This window comes from Musca autumnalis, unplaced genomic scaffold, assembly GCF_047663935.1.
Source record: "Musca autumnalis isolate F117 unplaced genomic scaffold, ASM4766393v1 scaffold_4, whole genome shotgun sequence".
Classification (NCBI taxonomy): Eukaryota; Metazoa; Arthropoda; class Insecta; order Diptera; family Muscidae; genus Musca; species Musca autumnalis.
The window spans coordinates 201124799-201145783 of NW_027411977.1; the positions used below are offsets into that span (position 1 = coordinate 201124799).

General features: G+C 34.0%; 1 protein-coding gene across 18 annotated transcripts in view; it reads left to right on the forward strand.

The window, feature by feature from the left end:
• Plp (Pericentrin-like protein) overlaps positions 1-20985 on the forward strand; it is a 164469-nt gene that overhangs the window by 96263 nt on the left and 47221 nt on the right. For all 18 annotated transcript variants that reach the window (XM_073981187.1, XM_073981179.1, XM_073981184.1 and 15 more), the window contains 2 exons: positions 16456-16581; positions 17395-18564. In XM_073981187.1, coding sequence (XP_073837288.1) covers positions 16456-16581; positions 17395-18564 — 1296 coding nt within the window. The remainder of the gene's footprint in view (positions 1-16455; positions 16582-17394; positions 18565-20985) is intronic.

Genomic DNA, 20985 nt, shown 5'->3' on the forward strand with positions numbered 1-20985 from the left:
TTGAGTTATCATGCCTTCCAGTTCGGAAGTTTGAGAGCCCCGCTGAGGTTTGAACCTGGGACCTCTCCAACAAACAGACAATGTCTGCCAATCTATCAAAAATCCGAACTGGAAGGCATTACAATTCATGAAGGAAAAACACCTTCGATTTGTATATGTGTGTGTATTGAAGAAGGATTCTAGGAAGACCAGAAATACTAGGTTAACTTGATAGTAAAAGGGCTTTAAAAATACATCACAACTGCAAATTTGCAATAAGTTTAGTATATATACAAGTTTTCAAACTCTGCCTTTGTCTAGCACTACATCTAATATGCCTGATGAGCTGAATTAAACCACCAGCGAAACGATCGTAGCATATTGGTTGGATGTGTGTGGACTTCGCCAGATATCACTTTTTCAATACAAAACTCCATAGGTCATGATAGCTCAATTAATTCAATTAAATAAAACTCTCACAAATAAATGACATTCGTCCTAATACGACAACAATTAAATAAATTAAAATTGTTTTAGAGACGATTTCCCTTTTTATCACCAAGTCCGAACTTTTAGAGAAGTTTTGCACTGCAGAAAAACCCAGGATATGAACAATTAAAATTATCTAGAGCAAAAGCAATCATAAATGGCGCCCAATGTAAACCAAAATTAATTTATAGGCGAATATCCTTTTTTATTACCGAGTCCGAACTTTTATAGAAATTCTACATTGCAAAAAAACCAAGAAAATTAAAATGGCGCCCAACGTAAATCAAAATTATTTGATTAATATTGCAATTCTAAGAAGTTCGTGAGTCAAGTCTTCGGCAAGGCAACATATCAGTTTTATTCTGAATGTAAACTCTCTTTGAGTTTTGGCTCTCTGCTGTTTAAACTTAAAGGAGAGAGTGAGAAAACTCACGGGGAATTTAAGTTCAGAATAAGGTTGTATAATTGTTCAACGGTGGTTAAACCGATCTGGCTTAAATTTACTGCGTTTTTTTTTTTTGAAATGAAGAAATTTTCTACAAGTTCGAAATCGGTGATAAGAAGTTCAAAATAAAAATATTGAGCTAAAAATATAATTGAAGAGAAGAGGTCCTTTGAAATCATTTGAAAATATTTTTTTTTAATCCCAAGAAAATCCTCCGAACATAAGAAATTTAAATTTCTTAAATAAAAATATCATCAAGAATGGCGCCCAACGTAAGCCGCAAAAAATATTAAATAAAAATCTAAAATTTAAGCTGGATAATCCCACTACCCTATTATACGATTTCAAAAACAAAATTAAAGCATATTTTTGGAAGTTCTATTTTTAAACAGACGCATGCATGCATCTATGCAACTTTAGGCACGAGAAATAAAGGCGGACAGATATGGAAAGTTTTCACACACAGATACACAACATAAATTTGAAAATGCTATTTTGGGGATTTTTGGCGTTATATTCGTAATGTATTCGTAAAAAACATGAACATTAAGTGGCCAATATTTTCCAAAAATAAGAATTTCCGCATAGAAATTTTGGTGATGAAGTAGTACGAGTAGAATGTAAGTTTGGCAAATTAAAGTGGGTCATTTTGAAATAATACGCCATGGATTTCTTTGATGTTCGAAAAAAATAATTCTAACAAACTATAGCAAGAAATTACTAAATTCTTTTGAAAATTTCCCTGTCATGCCTTATTGAAACTATGTAGCAGAAATGTTCAAAATACTCCATCCATAATGTGGTGATAGAGAGAGTGTGTTAATCTATCTATGGTCAATTGCAATTTCTTGCCACAGCAGTGTTTGGTTCCTTATCGCCGGCTGCAACAGACGCACACACACACACCAGTTTAAAATTAAAGATGATGCGTTTTATGTCATTTTGCGATCAACAGTTCTTCCCATAATAAGCAGCTTTTACTTATTTTTCTACTGATAAGCGCTAATGATTATCAATTGAACTCTGAATCGTAACTTAATTTAGCACCAGTGGCTATGTTGGGTGTGCAGCTGATGGATGCAGTTGTCTTGCTTAATTTTAAATCCATTTAAAGCTGATAACAACAGTAGCTTCTTTAGAGAACAACAACGGTTAATAGCAAATTATTAAATCTAGCATAGGCGAATGGCTAGAATTATTCAGAAAAGTTGGTTGGCAAATGATAATATTGGCATTTAATGAAGAGAATATAGGAAAATGAGAAACAAAAAACATTTACTTTAGACTCGGTAATCTGAGGGATGAACATTCTTGGGGGTAGCTAAATTCAATTTTCAATCATTCGAAGGCATGTTTCAATCAGTTGAACGATTCACTGAAAGAAGCAAGTGAACTAGTTTAAGTAAAGGCTTTTTCTTGACTTTAAAAGCAATATTTTTGAAAGGCACCAAAGGACAACGAAAAACAATTTTTAGAAGTATGTATGTATTTTGGCAGTTTCTTTTATGTGCTAACTAGGAAACCCAATATTTGATATTCAATAAGGAAGGAATTATTTGTAAAATGATTCTGTGAAGTGAACTATAGGAACTACAGTTAGCTAGTTCATGCATTTAATTCCTTTATTCATCACTATTTTTTAATGCTAGAAAATCGGTAATTCAGAAAATAGCAGTTGTAATTCTGAAATTCCATTTGAAATTCAGATATTTTATTTTTAATTCAGATATTCCATTTGTAATTCAGAAATTCAATTTGAACTTCGGATATTTTATTAGCAATTCAGATATTCCATTTGAAATTCAGATATTTCATTTGAAATTCAGAATATTTTAATTGAAATTCAGAAAATTTCAATTGAAATTCAGAATTACTTTATAACGCTGTTGATGTAAATAAACCACATCAAATTTAAATTACATTTCATAAATTGATTATTTTCTGAAAAAAATAGTGAAGGGTTCTGAATTTTAAATGAAATATTCTAAATTTCAAATGAAATATTCTGAATATCAAATGAAACACCTGAATTACAAATAAAATGTCTGAATTTCAAATGAAATATCTGAATTACAAATAATATATCTGAACTTCAAATGGAAATTCTGAATTAGAAATAAAATATCTGAATTTCAAATGGAATTTCTGAATTACAACTGCTATTTTCTGAATTACAGTTGAAAATTGTTTAGTACTTACCACACAAAATTTAAATATATCTTCAAAAAATCCACATTTATTAAAAAAAAATATTTTTTAAAAAATCCACATTTATTAAAAAAATATTTTTTAAAAAATCCACATTTATTAATTTTTTTCTTTAAAAATCCACATTTATTAAAAAAATTTTTTAAAAAATCCACATTTATTAAAAAATATTTTTTTAAATCCACGATTTTTAAATTGAAAAAATATTTTTTGAAGTCCACGATTATTGAAAAAAATATTTTTTTGAAGTCCACGATTATTGAAAAAATATTTTTTTGAAGTCCACGATCATCGAAAAAATATTTTTTTTAAGTCCACTTCTTCTTCTTTATTTGCCGATCCGCATTCGGATTTTGGCGATCATACAATAACAAATTAAGTATTTTTAGCTGTATATATAGATATATGTTTATGAATATGTTGTGGTAAATTATTCAGCAATGGTGATCTCTCTATTCCTCGCAGCGTTGATAAGGCTTCTTTCATTTGGTTGATTTGTCCACTCCAAAATGTTTTTTATCCAGGATATTTCTCTTCTTCCTCTTGGCCTTTTTCCCTCAATTTGACATTTAATTATGCTCTGGCTGACAGAATACTTTTCGTTTCTCATTAAGTGTCCCATATAGGATATCTTCCTACTTTTTATGATATCAAGAACTTGTCGTTTAGTGTTCATTCTTCTCAGGACTTCTTCATTTGGTACTCGGCCAGTCCAAGGAATTTTCAGTGTTCTGCGATAAATCCACATTTCAAATGCGTTCAATTTTTGTTCGTCTATTGACTTTATTGTCCATGTCTCGGCAGCATATTGTCCACGATTATTGAAAAATATTTTTTTAAAAAATCCACGATTATTGAAAAATATTTTTTTAAAAAATCCACGATTATTGAAAAATATTTTTTTAAAAAATCCACGATTATTGAAAAATATTTTTTTAAAAAATCCACGATTATTAAAAAATATTTTTTTAAAAAATCCACGATTATTGAAAAATATTTTTTTAAAAAATCCACGATTATTAAAAAATATTTTTTTAAAAAATCCACGATTATTGAAAAATATTTTTTTAAAAAATCCACGATTATTGAAAAATATTTTTTTAAAAAATCCACGATTATTGAAAAATATTTTTTTAAAAAATCCACGATTATTGAAAAATATTTTTTTAAAAAATCCACGATTATTGAAAAAGATTTTTTTTAAAAAATCCACGATTATTGAAAAATATTTTTTTAAAAAATCCACGATTATTGAAAAATATTCTTTTAAAAAATCCACGATTATTGAAAAATATTTTTTTAAAAAATCCACGATTATTGAAAAAGATTTTTTTTAAAAAATCCACGATTATTGAAAAAACAATTTTTTTTAAATCCACTATTATTGAAAAAATATTTTTTTTTAAAAATCCACTTTTATTGAAAAAATATTTTTTACAAAAAAAAAACATGAAAAAACATTTTTTTTAATTCCACTATTATTGAAAAAATATTTTTTTTAAAAATCCACGTTTATTGAAAAAATATTTTTTACAAAAAAAATGAAAAAATATTTTTTTTTAAATCCACGATTATTGAAAAAATAATTTTTTAAAAAATCCACGATTATTGAAAAAACAATTTTTTAAAAAATTTACTATTATTGAAAAATATATCCACGATTATTGAAAAAATCCACGATTATTGAAAAAATCCACGATTATTGAAAAAATATTTTTTTTACAAAATCCACGATTGTTAAACAAATATTTTTTAAAAAATCCACGATTGTTAAAAAAAAATTTTAAAAAATCTACGATTGTTAAAAAATATTTTTTAAAAAATCCACGATTGTTAAAAAAATATTTTTTAAAAAATCCACGATTGTTAAAAAAATATTTTTTATAAAATCCACGATTGTTAAAAAAATATATTTTTGTTTGTTTTGTTTATTGTTGAAGTTCAATCTCATTTTCGATTGTTTGAGTGGAGTATTCCCCCATTGGCTCAACTTCATTTATTACCCTCTATTACAGAGAGTAATGTTTTTCAAAACGAACTGACAGTGTTGCAAAATTTTACTGATCGCTACCAATATCACGATTTCATCCCGGCGAAGGGAATTATCAATTGGCTTCTCAGTTTTTGAAATGATGCCTTTTTAGCGAAAAACCGAACTCTTTAAGTGTCTAGTATTCTCATATGAATGAGAATCACACTCACTTTTCGGCTTTTCCAAAGAAACACCAAAATCAAAATATTTTGCAACATGTCAGCACGTATCAATTAAGAATTCTTCGAATTCTGTGAGTTGAAAAGAACACCAACACAGTTGCCTGTGAGGTTGTTTATTGGAATTTTGTTTTTTTGTTTGCTGACATGTTGCAAAATATGTTGATTTTGGTGTTTCTTTGGAAAAGCCGAAAAGTGAGTGTGATTCTCATTCATATGAGAATACTAGACACTTAAAGAGTTCGGTTTTTCGCTAAAAAGGCATCATTTCAAAAACTGAGAAGCCAATTGATAATTCCCTTCGCCGGGATGAAATCGTGATATTGGTAGCGATCAGTAAAATTTTGCAACACTGTCAGTTCGTTTTGAAAAACATTACTCTCTGTAATAGAGGGTAATAAATGAAGTTGAGCCAATGGGGGAATACTCCACTCAAACAATCGAAAATGAGATTGAACTTCAACAATAAACAAAACAAACAAAAAACAGCCGAGGCACGGGCGGATTGGTGCTTTGTTAAAAACAAAAAAACAAAATTCCAATAAACAACCTCACAGGCAACTGTGTTGGTGTTCTTTTCAACTCACAGAATTCGAAGAATTCTTAATTGATACGTGCTGACATGTTGCAAAATATTTTGATTTTGGTGTTTCTTTGGAAAAGCCGAAAAGTGAGTGTGATTCTCATTCATATGAGAATACTAGACACTTAAAGAGTTCGGTTTTTCGCTAAAAAGGCATCATTTCAAAAACTGAGAAGCCAATTGATAATTCCCTTCGCCGGGATGAAATCGTGATATTGGTAGCGATCAGTAAAATTTTGCAACACTGTCAGTTCGTTTTGAAAAACATTACTCTCTGTAATAGAGGGTAATAAATGAAGTTGAGCCAATGGGGGAATACTCCACTCAAACAATCGAAAATGAGATTGAACTTCAACAATAAACAAAACAAACAAAAAACAGCCGAGGCACGGGCGGATTGGTGCTTTGTTAAAAACAAAAAAACAAAATTCCAATAAACAACCTCACAGGCAACTGTGTTGGTGTTCTTTTCAACTCACAGAATTCGAAGAATTCTTAATTGATACGTGCTGACATGTTGCAAAATATTTTGATTTTGGTGTTTCTTTGGAAAAGCCGAAAAGTGAGTGTGATTCTCATTCATATGAGAATACTAGACACTTAAAGAGTTCGGTTTTTCGCTAAAAAGGCATCATTTCAAAAACTGAGAAGCCAATTGATAATTCCCTTCGCCGGGATGAAATCGTGATATTGGTAGCGATCAGTAAAATTTTGCAACACTGTCAGTTCGTTTTGAAAAACATTACTCTCTGTAATAGAGGGTAATAAATGAAGTTGAGCCAATGGGGGAATACTCCACTCAAACAATCGAAAATATTTTTTTATAAAATCCACGATTGTTAAAAAAATATTTTTTTATAAAATCCACGATTGTTAAAAAAATATTTTTTTCTGTAAAATCCACGATTGTTAAAAAAAAACATTTTTTATAAAATCCACGATTGTTAAAAAAACATTTTTTATAAAATCCACGATTGTAAAAAAAATATTTTTTATAAAATCCACGATTGTTAAAAAAAATATTTTTTATAAAATTCACGATTGTTGAAAAAATATTTTTATAAAAACCACGATTATTGAAAAAATATTTTTTAAAAAATCGACGATTATTGAAAAAATATTTTTTTAAAAAATCAACGATTTTTCATTTTTTATATCCACTACTATTTTTTTTAAATCCACGGTTACTGAAAAAATATTTTTCAAAAAATTTACGATTATTGAAAATATATTTTTTAAAAAATCCTAGAAGGTCTATATCGGACAACAACTTCGGATCCCACGCTCATAAAAGTTCGAGGTTTTCGCTTAAGGGTTATTGGAGGATCATTTTGAAATGTTTACCAAAGGTATTCCCAGTGCACCTGATAACAACGGTATATTTCTTTTTGTGGGCAAGTTCATGCTTCCTTTGGTGACCAACTGGTTAGTAGGCACGATAATTGTTGAAAGGAATGACTGCCAAAATTCGATTCAGATCTAAGAAGGACTTTGTAGGTTTATTCTTTCAGGTACCGCCTCCGCAAAAGTTTAACATTATGCATTTTAATCCAATTTGAGGCCACTTCTCTCATAGTGCTAAAACTTTAATAGCAGATAGTCATTGTGATCATGACTAGAACATTATAATTTTTGTTCTATGAGAAGCTAATACATCCTGAGATATGATAAATATCCCAATGTTTAGTACCATTCCTTCATTTACCTCTTGCTAAAAACTTAAGTTCAAGAGCAGAATGAAGGAGTGGACCTAAATTTCGTATACATATCCCCGGATCGGATGTATTCATTTCCTTTTCCTAGAGATGAAAACAACCAACCGATATTAAAATTTTAACACGATCCTAGAATTGGTCTTATACTGTATTATAGAGCAAAAGTGTTGAACTTTTGCGGAGGAGTTACCTGAAGTCTTTGTGTGTGGGGGACCCAAAGTTTGAAACGGTTGGTCGCAAAAAACCTTTTATTAGAAGAATAAATTGGTCGTAAGATGCCTTTATATCAGAAGAGTAAATGGCGCTCAATACACATTTGGAACGTCTTTCTCCGAAGTTTGTCTTAAAGTGAAAATGGCACCCAACGTGTGACACTCACAGGATCCATAAGATGGATTGACGACATTGGATTCATATTTCAGTCAATTTCGTGGAAATATAGCCGACAAATAAAACGACTGTAGATAAAGATAAAATACTAGAAAGATAATTGGCGCCCAACGTGGAATATGGTTTCAGCGGGTTTCTCATAAACTTACATGAACATTTTTAATATTTACCTTTTACAGTAATTCTGGCATCAAACGTCAATACCAGAATCACTTTGTCGTGATTGTAAGTCAAAATGGCTCCCAAAGTGGGACACTCATTGCATTTATAAGAACGGTAATTAAATTTACTTCTATTGTAATCAATTGCTTGGAAATTCAAATAACACTGTGAACACAAATTTTGGGGCAGAGATAATTCCTTTGCAGATGAAAGCCCTTGGAGAGTATATTAAGAACCCCGAAGGATAGATCCGCCGTGAGTCGAACTTCCGCGTTATGGCGCGATGAAGTTTTTGCTAGAAAAGACATTGAAGGAAGCGACTTAGAAGGTCGAAGTGCTCAACGAAAATAATCCTCATTCGATTTGACTGCAGACATGTCATCTCAAAAATAAGCTTAAGCAACAGTGAACAAAGATATAACGCTAATTCATGATGGCTTACAGGGTCTCTAGAAAAAACTTAATCACGCCATAACGCGGAAGTTCGACTCACGGCGGATCTGTCCTTCGGGGTTCTTAATATACTCTCCAAGGCCTTTCTTCCCCAACAGGAATGTTCCATGCCCCAGACGTTCACCTCCGTTTTGTTGCGCTGTGTAATTAGACTATAGTTAAATCAATACTTCAATGTTAAATTAAATGGCGCCCAACATGGAACATGGTAATATCAAAAGCTTTCTATACAATTTTCAATTAAATATCCTTCTAAAACCCTGCATAAATTGACCCAAAGTGGGAAACAGTTGGTCGCAAAAATATATTTAGAACGTCTTTAAATTTAGAACGTCTAATTTCTTTAGGAGCTGGGATATTTTATTTAAAAACTAAAACCATAAGTTTAAAATCAATGGCGCCCAACGTCGTATCTTTAAATCAATTTTCATTCAACTGCTAACATGAATTGAAACATAGAATGAATGAATTCTCTCCTCCCTTACCATTTATCATCCATTGTTCATTGGCCAGTTAGCGATCTTGCTAATGAAAAGTTCGTCTATTGTTTTCATTATAAATTTGTTGTTGTTTTTATTTCAATCTGCGAATGAAAATTGGAAAACTAAAATCAATTCAATGATGCATTTCTCCAGATGCCATATTTATATGAGTGGATCTCTTCCAAGGACATTTAGATTCATCATTGCTCTTAAGTGCTCAAAGTGAGAATTATTTGGTCGTAAGGAAGAGTAAATGACATCTGTCACACCTTTAGTTTCCTTGATGTGTATATTACAAGCAGAGACGTTTTCCTTAGAAAATATAAACATATGTGTAAAATCTAAATGCCGCCCAACGTGGTATCTTTTATGGGTCCTGAAGTGGAAAACAGTTGGTCTTAAAAAGCTTTACATCAGAAGGACAATGACACCCTCCAAACATTTAGAAGGTCTTTCCTTGAAATGTATATAAAACAGAGACATTTTTCCTTAGAAACTAAGACCAAAAGTTTAAACTCTAAATGGCGCCCAACGTCGTATCCTTTTTTATTTGAAAATTTTGCCTTTTAGGGCGAAGATCATTTTTAAAATTAAATTTTTAATTAATTTCTCGTTGGAATCGAGCCTAATGACCAATGATGCAAGTGAAAAAGGAAAGCCGAAGATTCGAACCCACACAACCACCACTATGTGACATGCATGTTTCGCCTTTGGCAGAGGCTCTTCAGACATATCGGCTGTGGAGCAGCTTCTCTGTCATCGAACTTTTCTTCTTTCAAATGCGTTTTTTGTTTTTTTTTTAACAACAATGGACAATGGTTTGTTTATTGGTCACAAAAATTAGTTTTTATTCTACATATAACTTGCATTAACACTTTGAATGAATTAATTCTCCCTTCCCTACTAATTTCCACAAATAAGTTTCGAAGAATATCTGGAAAAGGTGTACTTAAATTCCTCACACTTCTAATGTAAAATTTCAAATAAACTCTGTTCCCCTTAAAGAGCTCCACTTTTACAGATTTCATCTCACAGCTATCACGTTTCAATTCTTCATCAGCTTTACCCATTTTAATAACACTTTCAATTAAAAAACATTATCTACAACCCAACACCACTCTACTTCAATCCTTTTCAGACAGGAAATCGATTTCTAAGAGGAAATGTCTACAAAAATAGAACACACGTGTGAAGTTGTCATCAAACTCATTGGAATTGATTAGAGTTTGACACTTTACTACAACATATAATATGTCAAGTATAGAGCAGTTTAGTATAGAATTAGGGACAACAGAACGAAACGACTGACTTCCAAATAACAAGAAGCAAACAAACCAATAACACATGCCAGACAACAGCAACAACTAATGTCTGTCTTGTATTACTTACACTAAACATTGGAAAATATGTTTATGTGGTACATACAAATTCATTAATGGGCATGTCTATGGATAAACATAAATATGTTCAGACAGACCGTCAGACCACTGTGACGATAAAGACAATGACAACCACCACGAAAAAAAACAAGAACACAAACTCTGGCGACTTTTTGTTTCCCAGATCATCATCATCATCAGCACAGCATTTAAATATGCCTGTAATTCTGGAGTTTTGTGGGTCATCAATCAGCATAATTCTTAATTAAACGCTTGGTATTTGTTTGCAGTGCTACAGAAGATGATGCGCAGAGAAAGATACAGAACATGCCTTAACATAAAAATTGTTTACTCTATAAAAATGAAAGTCTAAAAACGCCATTGGAAGTTGCATTATGCCACTCAACAATTTAAACGTAACAGTTTAGAGAACTTCTCTAATCTAAACACAGTCGTTTTTTTCTGAGAACACTTGTTCTAATAAAAATGGGGTCTTTTAATAAATTTGTTTTAATTGAATTTGATTTATTTGAAAGTTGCAATTGTTAAAAAGAGAAAAGAATCGCCATTCTTTCTAACACCAAATGTTACCTATCATTAATTGACCATAGCAAATGTGTGACCATTTGCCGGTCCAATCTTTAACGACCCCTCCCCACATGGCAACCAAATCAATTCAAATAAAATAATAATTTTGATTGCTTTCAAATTGTCCGTTTTATTTTGAAAAATGATGAGATTCATTCAATACACCCGTGTAGAAAAAGAGAGAGAAAAGTGACGCACTTTCTTTGTGTCTTTTTTGTTATACATTTTTTGGTTGGATTTCCTCCAAACAAAGCATCCAAATCTCTCATTTGGCCATTCAAAAATACTTTTACATGTAAATATGCCTTACACCCACCACCCAAATAAACTTGACCCTGGCATCTGGGAAAAATGCCATCATTGAATTTTGGTTTTTGTTTTCCAATTTTCATTCATCAACCAAATAAAAACAACAAAAATTGATAATGACAACAATAGCCGAACGTTTCATTAGCAAGATCGCTAATTGGTTAGAGAACAAAGGATGATGGATGGAAAGGGGAGCGGGAGAATTTATTCATTCAAAGTGTTAATGCAAGTTGTTGGTTCTATGAAAATGACTTTTTGTGAGCAATAAAATGGTACCACGTTGGGCGCCATTTGGAGTTTGAATTTATGGTCGTAGTTTCTAAATAAAATGTAACTGCTTGTTATATACATTTCAAACAAATAAGTCGTAATGAAGTTTTAGATGTTGTAAGGAAAGCTTTTCATATATGCATAAATATTCCACGTTGGGCGCCATTTAACTTGAGGCATTGTTTTAACTAAATTAATTTTGTTTACCGACTGAATAAAAAAAATGACTGAAATATGGGCCATTTCCATTACACTTGTTGTAGATGGTATAAGTCCCCACGTTGGGCGCCGTTTTGACTTACAATCACAACCATGATTCCGGTAATAATGACGATTAATACAAGAATTTGTACTGTTAACTAGCATTATATTTGATTGGAAACAAATTTCATTACAATGAGTGGCCCACGTTGGGTGCCATTTTGAGTTACAATCACGGCAGGTAAATATTCAAAATGTTCACAATTTCCTAAATATTCTGTATAAAATCCACAAGTCCTCAAAGTTGCCTAAAAATTCTTTGTAAACCCCACGAGTCCTCAAAGTTGCCTAAAAAGTTCTTTACAAACGTCACGAGTCCTCAAAATTTCCAAAAAAAAAATTATAAACACCACGAGTCTCAAAGTTGCTTAAAGAATTCTTTTTAAGCTCCACGAGTCCTCAAAGTTGCCTAAAAAAATTCTTTATAAACTCCACAAGTCCTCAAAGTTGCCTAAAAAGTTCTTTATAAACGTCACGAGTCCTCAAAGTTTGCCTAAACAATTCCTTATAAACTCCACAAGTCCTTAAAATTGCCTAAACAAATCTTTATAAACTCCACAGGTCCTCAAAGTTGCCTAAAAATTCTTTATACACTCCACAAGTCCTCAAAGTTGCCTAAAAACAATCTTTATAAACTCCACGAGTCCTCAAAGTTGCCTAAAAATTCTTTATAAACTCCTTAAAAAATTCTTTATAGACTCCACGAGTCCTCAAAGTTGCCTAAAAACAATCTTTATAAATTCCACGAGTCCTCAAAGTTGCCTAAAAATTCTTTATAAACTCCTTAAAAAATTCTTTATAGACTCCACGAGTCCTTAAAGTCGACTACAAATTCTTTATAGACTCCACGAGTCTTTAAAGTCGACTAAAAATTCTTTATAAACTCCAAGAGTCCTCAAAGTTGCCTAAAAATTCTTTATAAACTCCACGAGTCCTCAAAGTTGCCTAAAACAATCTTTATAAACTCCACGAGTCCTCAAAGTTGCTTAAAGTTGCCTCAAAGTTGCCTAAAAATTCTTTATAAACTCCACGAGTCCTCAAAGTTGCCTAAAAATTCTCTATAAACTCCACGAGTTCTCAAAGTTCACTAAAAAATTGGGCGCCATTTTGACTTACAATCACGACATTGATTCTGGTAATACTTACTTACTTACTTAGCTGGCCCATTACGAACATTTGTTCTATAGGCCGAACTAAGAAGAGATCTCCATTCCTCTCTATTTGTTGCTTCGCACTCTGGAATACCGCGCCTTGTCATCTCATCATCCACTTGTTTGTGCCATCTATTCCTTGGCCTGCCAATTCTTCGTGCACCACCAAGCGGTCCGTATTTATACGCCTTTTTAGCGGGTTCATCATCGCTCATTCTTATGATATGGCCTAGCCAACGCAATCGCTGCATCTCGATACGTTTAACTATACTGATGTCGTTGTATAGCAGATACAGCTCGTGGTTCATGCGACGTCGATATTCACCGTCAACGCAGATTGATCCGTAGATCTTTCGAAGAATTTTTCTCTCAAACACACCAAGCACTGTCATGTCTGCTTGCGCAAGTACCCAGGCTTCGGAGCCATACATCAGCACGGGTAGTATCAGTGTTTTGTAGAGCGTTATTTTTGTTTGACGAGATGTGGCTTTGTTTTTAAACTGCTTACTTAAACCAAAGTAGCATCTGTTGGCCAATACAATTCTTCTTTTTATTTCACAACTGATGTCGTTTGTTGTGTTTACGGTGGTACTAAGGTAGACGAAGTCTTTTACTACCTCAATATTATAGGAACCAACTTCCACAGCCGGTCCGAGCTCGGTCCGATCTTCTCACCGTTTACCGCCAGACCCATTTTAGCAGATTCTCCTTCGACCTTTATAAAGGTATCAGTTACTTCTTTTACTGATCGGCCCATGATGTCTATATCATCAGCATAAGCAAGTAACATGTGACTATTGGTGTAGATTGTGCCACTTCTTTTGACGTTTGCCTCTCGTATAACCTTTTCTAGCAGGATGTTGAAGAGGTCACACGAAAGACTGTCTCCTTGTCTGAAACCTCTTTTGGTACCAAACTCTTCGGAGAGGATCTTTCCTATTTTAACTGAGGACCTCGTGTCAGTTAAAGTCATTTTGCAAAGCCGGATGAGCTTTGCGGGCATAACAAATTCAGACATGGCTTGGAATACCTATGAACGCAGCGGGCTGTCGAAGGCTGCTTTATAATCGACAAAAAGGTGGTAGGTGTCGATCTGCATCTTTTGGGTCTTCTTCAGGATTTGCCGCAGGGTAAATATCTGGTCAATAGTGGACTTGCCAGGTATAAAGCCGCATTGGTATGGTCCAATTATCTCGTTGACCATAGGCTTTAGTCGTTCGCACAATATCCCTGACACGATCTTGTAGGCAATAGGGAGTAGACTTATGCCCCTATAGTTAGAGCATACAGTCTTATCTCCCTTCTTGTGGACGGGGCACAGGATACTCAGGTTCCAATCGTCGGGTACTCGTTCTTCCTGCCAGATAGTGCTAACTAGCTGATGAATACACCTTATCAGCGTGTCGCCTCCGGTTTTGAACAACTCGGCTGGTAAGCCATCGGCCCCTGCTGCCTTATTATTCTTCAGACTTTTATTGCTGTCTTTGCCTCATCTTGGCTGGGCGGCATACATTCAATACCATCTTCTGGGATTGGGACTGTGGTATCTTCGTCGTCTTCGCTGCTATTCGCTGCAGATTTGAAAAATGTTCTTCCCGTATCCTGAGTACACTATCTGTATCAGTTACCAGATTACCCTGGTGGTCTCTACAGGAGTATGTGCTTGTACCAAAGCCATCAGTTTGATGCTTGACTCTTTGGTAGAATTTTCGGACTTCATTCTGGCTCCTGTACATCTCGATTTTTTCACACTCCCGCTTTTCCATCTCTGTCTTTTTTCTGCGGAAAAGACGTTTCTCCTCTCTCCTTTTCTCCCTGATTCTGGTAATAATGAAGTTTAATACCAGAATTTCTTAACTTAACTAGAATTATATTTGATTGAAAATTGTTAGGAACACTTTTCATATGTCCATATTTCACGTTGGGCGCCATTTAACTTAACATTTAGTTATTGCTTTAACTATAGTCGATATGTTTGTCGTCAGAATTTCCAAAAAAATTACTAAAGTAGGAGCCAAATTTCATTACTTTTCTATAGCTGCTTCACGTTGGGCGCCATATTGACCCTCAATCACGACAAAATGATTCTGGTATTGACGTTTAATACCTGAATCGCTGTGTCAGGTGAATATTAAAAATGTTCATGGAAACTTATGAGAAAGTCACTTAAACTATATTCCACGTTGGGCGCCATTTAACTTCCTAGTATTGCTTTAACTGAAATTGTTGTTGTTGTAGCAGCATTTTAACCTACGTAGAAGCATAGGTTTAATGATGGGTTGGCAGGCGCTGGCCGAAACACTATGGTTTCAGGTCAATCCGGTACGAAAGAACCCGCTGCCGTGGGATTGTTTTAACTGCAGTCGTTCTTTTTGGTGGCTAAAGGATTTGAGTTATGATCCAAATACCATTGATACTTCCTATAGCTGCTATGACTGTCCCACATTGGGCGCCATTTATAGCTCAATCCCAAAGAAGTGATTTGATAGTGAACTTTAATATCATAGTCGCTCTGCCAGGCAAATTTCGAATTATGTCATCGAAAACTGATCGAAAGCTAATTGGAAAAAACATTGAAACAAATGGCTCCTAGTCCTGGGCGCCGTTTCAGTATCCCCCAGTTGGTTCGAAATTGTATTATTATTTTTTTAAACCAATTAGAAATCGGATTTCTTCGACGAAAAATTGTGTGTCCACGGTTTATTACGCCATGGTCATAGTTTTAGCCGATTCGATTTGGTGTCCGAACTTCTAATTACTTTAAATTTACATTTCATTAAAAAAAATAAACATTGCACAATTTTGGCCTATTTTTTAAACAGATATAGAAATGGGGAATACGGAGAAAAACAACATTTCTATTGAACTAAACTCCAACATATGCCACTCATATGTTTTGGAAACTAAAAAAAAACATAAAATATAAAAAGCGCCACAACTTTTTCTGACTTCTTTGTGAAACATTTTTATTTTAGTTGTTTTTTTCTTCTTTGAAACATTTTTTGTTTACGTCCATCAAAATCACAGCATTTCCGTCATGCAATGGCGCTGGACAGACAGTAGTGCAAGAAGTGTGTGGTATTGCAGCCATCGTCATCGTTCCCCATATGCATTAAATGCCTTTCATGTCATATTCATCCCTTTAAAGAAAGTTTTTTTTTCTTTAATAATTTTTTAATTTATTGACGAAAATTGGATGGGGGAGGAGAGCACGTCTTGTAAACTTTCTGCGTGCCAAGAAATAATTTAATGTGTCTGCACATTTGATTCTTGATTTTGTAAATATTTACAGAGATTATTTCCTTCATGAATTTTATAATTAATTTTCATTGAAATTGTTTACTAATTTTTGTTATTATTGTTTTTATTTTCATTTGCAGACCTTATTATCGGAAACAACAACGGATGACCAACATTGGCCCAAAGAATTGATTTTATTGCGAGAGAAATTCACAGCTAAAAGTCAATTAGAAATTGCCCAGCTGCAAATTAAACATGCTGAAGAGGTGAGTAGATAAAATGTCCAAATTACTCAAAAATTTTAAAGAATTCCACGAGTGCTCAAAGTTGCCTAAAAATTCTTTATAAACTCCACGGGTTCTCAAAGTTGTCTAAAAAAATTCTTTAAAACATCACGAGTCCTCAAAATTTCCTAAAAAATTCTTTATCAACATAACGAGTCCTCAAAGTTGCCTAAACAATTCTTTATAAACTCCACGAGTCCTCAAAGTTGCCTAAACAATTCTTTATAAACTCCACGAGTCCTCAAAGTTATCTAAAAAATTCTTTATAAACTCCACGAGTCCTCAAAGTTATCTAAACAATTCTTTATAAACTCCACGAGTCCTCAAAGTTGCCTAAAAAATTCTTTATAAACTCCACGAGTCCTCAAAGTTGCCTAAAAAAATCTTTATAAACTCCACAAGTCCTTAAAGGTGCCTAAAAAAATTTTATAAACTCCTCGAGTTCCAAGAGTCCTCAAAGTTGCCTACAAAATTCTTTATAAATTCCACGGGTCCGCAACGTTGCCTAAAAAATTCTTTATAAACTCCACGAGTCCTCAAAGTTGCCCAAAAAATTCTTTAGAACTCCACGAGTCTTCAAAGTTGCCCAAAAAATTCTTTAGAACTCCACGAGTCTTCAAAGTTACCTAAAACAATTCTTTATAAACTTCACGAGTCCTCAAGTTGCATAAAAAATTCGTTATAAAAGGCCTGAAAATAGGCTTCAAAATTCTTTTAAAATCTGCCTAAAATTAGACTTTAAAATTTATTTCAAACTAACATAATAATTTTTTATCTCTTTTCCTCCTCTTTCAGATGTCTCGCCTAAAACTAGACTATGAAAAACAACTAAATCGCAAGAACAAACGTCATTCAACGTTTGATTCTATACGCGATTATGATAAGCTACTAAGTGAACGTGATAATTTGCGTGAGCTATCCAATGCCTTCCGTCAGGTGTTGGCTGAGCTGCTAAAATGCTTGACAAATTGTGAAAATGAGTTAACCGAGGCCTTAATGGATGAGGTGCAACGTCTGCTGACCTGCAATCGCACCTTAGAAGAACATAACCTAGAAGATTTTACCCTCAACACCACACTACTCAATGAAACTTTGAATTCAACACGTATGCGTCTGATACCCGATGTTCACAATCTAATGGAAGTGGTGGAGGATCCAAGCCTCATTGAATATATTTCACAAAAGAACAATGATGTCGCCGAAGATTTCGATTTAAAAGATTGCCTGGAATGCCTACGTTCCGAGGCTTCCTATTTACTACATCTCTCCGAGGATTTGGTTAAGAAACACAATGAGAGTAGTGGTCGCAAAGATTCCTATTCCAGTGAAAGAGAGAAAAATGATAGTGAACAGGAGGATGGCTTGAAGCTGCAACAAAATCGTAGATTCATTCGTGGCAATTCTTTGAATGAACAACAATTGCCTACACATCGTTCTTCCCTTATCACTCAAGCCCAAAACCTTATTTCCCTACCACCAGATCTAAATCGTTTGTATTTGGATAACTCCTCCTCCACAACAGGTGGTGGAGTTAATGCCGCCGAATTGCATTTCCAATTGACAGAATTGAAAAATCGCCTTATCAAATCGGAAAATGATCGTTTGATGCTACAACAGGAATTGGATCATACCATTTCACGTAATTCTGATTTGGGTCAAGAGCTGCAGCATTTAAGAGATCAATTGTCGCAACTCTCCTCCATAAATAATGTGGAATATAATGAGGGATATGGTTTGGGTTCTTCGCTACTAAAATCACCACAAAGACTTTCCGGTTCAGATCATTCTTCGTCGGGTTTTGCCCAGTTACAAGAGAAGGCAAGAAATATTCTATCGACCCCAACACAGAAGCAGTCGAATAATGATTCCACCGCCCAGCTTCTGCAAATGATTGAAGATTTTTGCCGTGAAGGCGATAAGGTTGTTGAATGCAGCAAGAAAGATCGTGAAGATTTGCAATCGCAGGTAAGTTTTGAAATATTTTTTTGGTCTTTGGTTCACAAACTTAGATGAAGTAGAAGTGAATTGTAAATATTAGTAAAGTAGCAACAGAACTGCATGCAAAAATTGATATTGTGATTAAATTGTTATAGAAGTTATGACTCGATTTTTCTATAAGTTTAAAAAAATAAAAATGTTATTGTTCGAATTAATATTGAATTAAAAGCTGTATATAAGCTACGGATGTTCGAGCACCATGTTTGTTTTTATGAAGCCTACATGCATATAGTTCTAAGGGTAGGGTTTATAAAAATTCTTTAAAAACTAGTTAGTGACCTCAAAGTCGTCTCAAAATCTGTTTAAAAACTCCACATGTCCTCAAAGTTGCCTCAAAATATGTTTAAAAACTCCGCGTGTCTTCAAAGTCGCCTCAAAATCTGTTTAAAAACTCCACGTGTCCTCAAAGTTGCCTCAAAATCTGTTTAACAACTCCACGTTTTCAGAAAGTCACCTCAAAATCTGTTTAAAAACTCCACGTGTCCTCAAAGTTGCCTAAAAATCTGTTTAAAAACTCCGCGTGCCTTCAAAGTCGCCTCAAAATCTGTTTAAAAACTCCGCGTGTCTTCAAAGTCGCCTCAAAATCTGTTTAAAAACTCCGCGTGTCTTCAAAGTCACCTTAAAATCTGTTTAAAAACTCCACGTGTCCTCAAAGTTGCCTCAAAATCTGTTTAAAAACTCCGCGTGTCTTCAAAAGTCGCCTCAAAATCTGTTTAAAAACTCCACGTGTCCTCAAAGTTGCCTCAAAATCTGTTAAAAAACTCCGCGTGTCTTCAAAAGTCGCCTCAAAATCTGTTTAAAAACTCCAAGTGTCCTCAAAGTAGCCTCAAAATCTGTTTAAAAACTCCGCATGTCTTCAAAGTCGACTCAAAATCTGTTTAAAAACTCCACGTGTCCTCAAAGTTGCCTCAAAATCTGTTTAACAACTCCACGTTTTCACAAAGTCGCCTCAAAATCTCTTTAAAAACTCCAAGTGTCCTCAAAGTCGCCTCAAAATCTGTTTAAAAACTCCAAGTGTCCTCACAGTAGCATCAAAATCTGTTAAAAAACTCCACGTGTCCTCAAAGTTGCCTCAAAATCTGTTTAAAAACTCCGCGTGTCTTCAAAGTCGCCTCAAAATCTGTTTAAAAACTCCACGTGTCCTCAAAGTTGCCTCAAAATCTGTTTAAAAACTTCACGTGTCCTCAAAATCTGTTTAACAACTCCACGTTTTCACAAAGTCGCCTCAAAATCTGTTTAAAAGCTCCAAGTGTCCTCAAAGTCGCCTCAAAATCTGTTTAAAAACTCCGCGTGTCTTCAAAGTCGCCTCAAAATCTGTTTAAAAACTCCACGTGTCCTCAAAATCTGTTTAAAAACTCCGCGTGTCTTCAAAGTCGCCTCAAAATCTGTTTAAAAACTCCACGTGTCCTCAAAATCTGTTTAAAAACTCCGCGTGTCTTCAAAGTCGCCTCAAAATCTGTTTAAAAACTCCACGTGTCCTCAAAGTTGCCTCAAAATCTGTTTAACAACTCCACGTTTTCACAAGGTCGCCTCAAAGTCTGTTTTAAAACTCCGCGTGTCTTCAAAGTCGCCTCAAAATCTGTTTAAAAACTCCGCGTGTCTTTAAAGTCGCCTCAAAATCTGTTTAAATACTCCACGTGTCCTCAAAATCTGTTTAAAAACTCCGCGTGTCTTCAAAGTCGCCTCAAAATCTGTTTAAAAAATCCACGTGTCCTCAAAGTTGCCTCAAAATCTGTTTAACAACTCCACGTTTTCACAAAGTCACCTCAAAATCTGTTTAAAAACTCCGCGTGTCTTTAAAGTCGCCTCAAAATCTGTTTAAAAACTCCGCGTGTCTTCAAAGTCGCCTCAAAATCTGTTTAAAAACTCCGCGTGTCTTCAAAGTCGCCTCAAAATCTGTTTAAAAACTCCGCGTGTCTTCAAAGTCGCCTCAAAATCTGTTTAAAAACTCCACGTGTCCTCAAAATCTGTTTAAAAACTCCACGTGTCCTCAAAATCTGTTTAAAAACTTCACGTGTCCTCAAAATCTGTTTAAAAACTCCGCGTGTCTTCAAAGTCGCTTCAAAACCTGTTTAAAAACTCCACGTGTCCTCAAAATCTGTTTAAAAACTCCACGTGTCCTCAAAATCTGTTTAAAAACTCCACGTGCCTCAAAATCTGTTTAAAAACTCCGCGTGTCTTCAAAGTCGCCTCAAAATCTGTTTAAAAACTCCACGTTTAAAAACTCCGCGTGTCTTCAAAGTCGCCTCAAAATCTGTATAAAAACTCCACGTGTCATCAAAGTCGCTTCAAAATCTGTTTAAAAACTCCACGTGTCATCAAAGTCTCCTCAACATCTGTTTAAAAACTCCGCGTGTCTTCAAAGTCGCCTCAAAATCTGTTTAAAAA